The 6,147-nt window shown below is 29.1% G+C and overlaps 1 protein-coding gene across 1 annotated transcript; it reads right to left on the bottom strand.

Annotated features, from left to right (window-relative positions):
• Positions 1–3,106: 3,106 nt before the first annotated feature.
• LOC143922786 (juvenile hormone acid O-methyltransferase-like) lies at positions 3,107–5,117 on the bottom strand. Its single transcript, XM_077446117.1, has 3 exons — positions 4,753–5,117; positions 3,416–3,696; positions 3,107–3,294 (listed from the first exon to the last, which is right to left on the bottom strand). The coding sequence occupies exons 1-3, from the start codon at positions 5,115–5,117 to the stop codon at positions 3,107–3,109; spliced, it is 834 nt and encodes a 277-aa protein (XP_077302243.1).
• Positions 5,118–6,147: the final 1,030 nt, after the last annotated feature.

Genomic DNA, 6,147 nt, shown 5'->3' with positions numbered 1-6,147 from the left:
CTATAAATAATTGTAAAAATTAAATAATTGTAAATAATTTTTGGACTGGGGTGACCAACCTTTTTTTTACAACAAAATCAGATGAAGTCAGAAAAAAAAAGAAAAAATATTAAAATCATTTTTGGGCTATAAATGATTGCAAAATTTTAAATATAATAATATTTTGACTAGGGTAACCATCCTTTTTTTATTCAAAAAATTTCTTCAAGTTGAAAATAAAATTTAAAAATATTCCCATAGTTTTTATGCCATAAATGATGACAAAATTTAAAATAAAATAGTTTTTTGGAGTAGGGTAACCAAACTTTTTATATAACATTTTTTTTAAAGCTAGAAAACATCTAAAAATATTACCATCATCTCTGTGATATAAATTATTGCAAAATTAAAAATATGATAATTTTTTGACTAGGGTTACCAGGCTTTTTATACAAAATTTTTTTCGAGTTGGAAATAAAATTTAAAAGTCTTAATGCTATAAATATTGCAAGCTTAAAATATTATTTTTGAGACAGGGCTTACCAATCTTTTCATACAACAATTTTTAATGTGAAAAAACAATCAATATAATATGTAAGTAATGTTTAATGACAATTTATTATTATATTAATTTAAAAAATAAATAAACTTAATTTAAATTTTAAAATTTGTATATCGTTGTTAAAAAATTATTTTTTAAAAAATTTGAATATTTAATAATTTTAAAATAAAATTAGATGAAATCAAGATACAGTTAATAATGTATGTATGTTTAACCAAAAAAATCCAAAAATATTCCCATCGTTTAAATGCTTTCAATTATTCTAAAATTTAAAATAAAATACTATAATTTTTTGACTACAGTAACCAGCCTTTTTTATACAACAACAAAAATATTAAAATATTCCCACCGTTCTTATACAAAATTTAAAATAAAATAGATTTTCAAAATAAATTAGATTATTTTGTCGATTAAAAAAAATCGTTGTATAAAAAAGGCTGGTTACCCTAATAAAATTTATAGTATATTAAATTTTAATCACAAAGATGATGGGAATATTTTGAGATGTTTTCTGACTTAAAAAAAAATGTTGTATAACAAGGTTGGTTGCCCTAGTCAAAAAATCTATTTTATTTTAAATTTTGCATAGGGACGATGGGAATATTTTTCGATTTAAATCTCACTACAAAAATTTTGCTGTATAAAAAAGCCTGGTTACCCTAATCAAAATTTATAGTATTTTAAATTTTAATCATAAAGAAGATCGGAATATTTGAAGATGTTTTTCTCGCTTTAAAAAAAATGTTGTATAAAAAGGATGGTTACCTTAGTCCAAAAAATTATTTTATTTTAAATTTTGTCATCATTCATAGACCATAGCATAAAAACAATGAGAATATTTCTAGATTTTATTTACAACTTGAAAATATTGTTGCGTAGGGGTGGGTGGAGGATCCAAGTAAAAGGCCAAAGTCGTTTCACAGCATTTATTGGTGATTAAGGAGATTCCGTCCAGAATGTCTTGATATCGCCTAAGTACCGCCTTATAACGGATAGGTCTCTCAGGGCATCTTCAACGTCCGATTTGCTTGCCTATTGTTATGGTCACGTACTAGATGTCCCACGCTACCGCTGTGGGTTCTGAGAACTCTACCGGAATGCGACCCTGAGTTACCGCTACTCCCACTAAGTGCATTCGGGGGATATAATCCTCGAAACCAATTATAATGGTCACACAGTCTCTGGGATGCTACTCGGCCTAATCCGATTGCACTTACTCGGCCTAATCCGAGTGTACGCAACAATATTTTTTGTATAAAAAAAGGCTGGTTACCTTAGTCAATATTTAATCATATTTTAAATATTGCAACTTCTTCAGTGGGATTCATCATTGGTGAGTATGAATGTAAGTAATTAAAAATATGGTTTGTACGTTCAACCAGCTCACTCACTGGGGTATGCTGGTATCACTTCTGGGGTATGCTGGTATCACTTCTGGGGTATATACGGTGGATGCTGGTGTTGTCTAACACTAACCATACTTTTTCAAGATTAATACTTAATCTTTGAGAAACACCGAGTTTAAAATTATTATTTTGACATCTTGGTCTTGAACTTTCGCAATTTACAAAAAAAAAAATGTCGTCTCGTAATTATTAATGGCTAAAGAGTATTTTTTAAATAAAAAAGTTAGAGAATCACCGAATCAAAATTGTTAATGTATTTACATAAAAAATACAGTTTGAGAATAATTCTTGGAAAATAAATTTTATGACCTCTTAAAAATAGTTGCCTTTTTTAAAACCAAAATATTGCTTTACAAAAATGCAAGTTAAAGAAACACCGGATCTTTAAAAAATTTAAAACACAGATGATACTGTTCTCAAGGATTCACTAGTTGATTTGGGATACTAAAAAAATATACTTATACTTTACAGTTAATTTAAATTAAACTCAAATATCCTATTTAAACATTATCCTAAGCAACTATTATTCCGAAATTATCACAAATTGTCTCATTTTCAAATGTGTGAAAAATGATTTTATTCTTCACATTTTTGGAATTTTGATTTACCATGATCTGTCTATTACTGTCCACTACTACAAACTTCAGTTTTATGCTATTTTTATATTCATAGGCTATTCGGATGACATTTACGTAATTCATTATTTTTTAACATTAATTCGCGTACTCCAGTTTAAAATCCCTGGTTTTAATTTTTAGATGTTTGCAGAGTGATATAATGAACACTGTTTCAAAATATCATTACAATACGATCATTATTCTAGAAGTAATCAAATGCACAAAAAAGGCTTTTTTTCTATTGAAACTGAAATCGGCCCGGATTCTGGTGAAAATAGTCGCGCACATTTCCGGACATGGGTGAAAACAATCCACGCGTCAAAGCGGGCGGTAAGGTGTTAATTAAATAACAAATATGGTTGTTTTATACATAATATAACAAATAAAAAAATTATTAACAGATTAAATAAGAACTAATTTATATGAATTGAGATTTTATTTATAATTAAATGTATACTACCTATTATTCAAGATTTCTATCAAAACTCGAGTTTATGGCAATTACATAAATATTAATAATTGAACAAAAACCGATGATTTATTTAGCTTTTTGAGGCGTATGCAATCAAGGAACTGTAATTTGATTGTATAAGTACTTTTTCACTAATATTATTATTGTCTTCTTCTAAAAAACCCAATTCACCTGCATAATATACATAATGATCCAAATATTCTTCATGCAGATTTTTAGGAATATATTTTAAGAATGGGTTAACTGCTGCTGCAGAATCTTTGGAAAAATAAAGATAAAATTATATGAAAACTTATGTGTGAAATATGTATTTACAACATCTAGATATATTTGATGATTCATTATATTGAGAATTGTTTTTATTATAATTTTTAAATACCTCGTAAGTTTTTCAGTCCGATGAAATCGTGGGTTTTATGTTTAACTTGCACTTTCACATTTTTAAAACCAGCTCCAAATAGTAATTTCCTAAAATCTGCTGCAGGGTTTAAGGAGTTATTATATGGTGATATGTACATGTCGTGATTTCTCATGTACTGTTCCCACCTTGGATCTTCCGACATAAGTTTCCATACATCGAAAATACGATTTTTTGCTGTAAAGGTTATCACACAATCGCCCGTGTCGTTTAGCATATTGTACATCGATCGTAAAGCAGATCTGAAAATACATATATAAACAATTCATGGAGATTATTTATTATTTATTGAAAATGTAATATAGAATTATACAAAGTTAAATATATGTTCAGAAAAATTTAATTTATGATTAATGAATAACAAAATTATTATAGTATTTCGGCATTTTAAATAAATTTAGAAAATCTGAATTTAATTTTATTTAATTTTTAAATTTATACTACATTCTTAAAAGAAAGACAGGCTTTTATCAAAAAGTATGTACGCATTTACTTATCGAAAAACTAAAAACAAAAATATACGAAATAAAAGTCAACATTTCATACTGTAGTTAGGATAAATTAATATAGGTTTTTGATTCCAAATAGACAATAAAAAGGGGTCAATTTGAAAAATTTGAAAAAAGGGGTCAAAGTATTCAAAAATTAATTTTGGATACTTTAATTTTATACTACATTCTTAAAAGAAAGACAGGCTTCATCAAAAAGTATGTATGTATGTACTTATCGCGAAACTAAAAACAAAAATTGATGAAATAAAAGCCAACATTTCATACTGAATTAATGTAGGTTTTTCATTCTAAATTGACACCTTTTCATTTCAAATTGACCCTTTTTCATTACAAATTCAACCTTTTTCATTTTCAATGAGAAAGAGTCAATTTGGAACGAAAAACCTTTATCAATTCTGATAACATATGCATTTTTATTTATTTTGTTAAAATGACTAAGTAATAAACGGATAAATGATTTGTAAAAAAAAATTGGTTTAAGTATGTAGTAAATTGGCCATATAAACATTAGAAATATTATATTATTTTTGAAAATAAAATAAAAAAAGGGAAAAACATGTTCAAATAAGGATGTGACAAAAACTATAAATTTTACTATACATTGTTTTAGTTTTTAAAATTAAGATAATCTTAGATTTTATATTAGTAATAATTCAAATGTTAATAAAAAATCAAGAAATTTAATTAAAATACTGCAAAATGTATTTAGATTGTTTTTAATTGATATAAACAATGAATGAAATATTAGATGAAAGGAATCAACGGAATTGCCATTTGAAAACTCACGCCTGATCTTGCACCCAATTCAAACAGTTGAACGAGAATAGATGATCGTATTTATTAATGTGTTCAGGCTTGGGCTCGGCCACGATATCCATGAGAATGAAATCAATTTTATCAGTGGCGTAGAAGCTCTTGGCGTAGTCCACCATCTCGACGGACAAATCGCCACCGGTCAACGAGTGGAAATCAATCGGAAGCCTTTTCAGCAAGATGTTAATAGTGACGTCACCCTCTCCGCATCCGACGTCCAGCACCACATCTTTACCATCTTTCCTCCATTTGACGAGATGCAGATATTTGTCGAGGACGTCGGTGGCGTCGCGACGCTGAAGACTGTTGGCTTTGTGGTAGAGTGTTGCGTTGAACATGTCCGAAGCACAGAACTAACCAATCCACTGTCGGAGGACGTTGGTGCATTTGTCGCTCGTTGGAAACCAGCTATTCGTCTTATATAGCCGCTCAATTTGAGAGTGGTGTCCAAACTGTGGCGCGCAGGCCCACCCGCGTCACTCACCCGATAGGGTGCGCATTCGTTTTCGTTCATTTTCAACTCATCCTGGTTGTGGTGTTCACTTTCAAGTCATCCAGAAGTTGTTCCTTACATTTTAAATTCACCATTGCAAAGATTATCGAATAAGTTTTGACGTATAACTACATCTTATATGAGGTGACCATTCGTACTGGTTTTTTTAGAAATTGTTCGTCCCATGGAGCGAATTGTTAGAAAGGTCCGTCCACTTTATTTTATATCAAAAACAGATTTGTAACGTATATTTTCCGAAGGTTCGTGTTTATTTTTTGTTTTCAAGAAAGGTTTTAAGTTACGATTTTACGAAATCGGATCAATCTGAATCTGTCACAAAACAAAGAATGAGATGGATTTAATCTTCATGTGTGACGAGTTCGGTACAAAAAAAAACCATATACATATGTACTCACTCTAAGTTAGTATACATATATGTAAAGAATACAAGTATAAATTTTCAGCTTGATACGTTCGGGGGTGTGGAAAAACCGTGTGGCTTTTTTCCAACATTTTTGACTTTTCTATGAGGAAAAGATCCCACTTTCCATTGATACAAGGATTATATGTATGTATTTGAATTTTGTCGTGAAGAGCACACATATTTAAAGAGTAGAAAAAATAGTGTGAATGAGTCAAAATCTCGAGTTAGAATTTTCTCATGATCACAAATCTTCATCTATTGTTACTACGTGCATAGATAAAGTAAATATGTATATTGATGACCAAACCAAGCAAAATGGCAAAGTTTGAAAACGATCGGATAAAATCACAGAAACCCAAATTTAGAATCACTGAAACCCAAAAAGGTAAGAAGAGGCTAGTAAAAAGACAGTCGTTAGAAATTAAGTTAATTGATAGTTTTTTTCTTCTTC

This window comes from Arctopsyche grandis, chromosome 2 (assembly GCF_051622035.1).
Source record: "Arctopsyche grandis isolate Sample6627 chromosome 2, ASM5162203v2, whole genome shotgun sequence".
Lineage (NCBI taxonomy): Eukaryota > Metazoa > Arthropoda > Insecta > Trichoptera > Hydropsychidae > Arctopsyche > Arctopsyche grandis.
This window is presented reverse-complemented; position numbering and strand designations above follow the sequence as displayed.

Bases quoted from the DNA above. Each gene is read 5' to 3' on its own strand.
- LOC143922786 (XM_077446117.1), bottom strand. From the start codon at position 5,117: ATGTTCAACGCAACACTCTACCACAAAGCCAACAGTCTTCAGCGTCGC. The intron at 3,697-4,752 runs GTGAGTTTTCAA...ATGTATTTTCAG, and splicing joins AATTGGGTGCAAGATCAGGC to ATCTGCTTTACGATCGATGT. The intron at 3,295-3,415 runs GTATTTAAAAAT...ATTTTTCCAAAG, and splicing joins CGGACTGAAAAACTTACGAG to ATTCTGCAGCAGCAGTTAAC.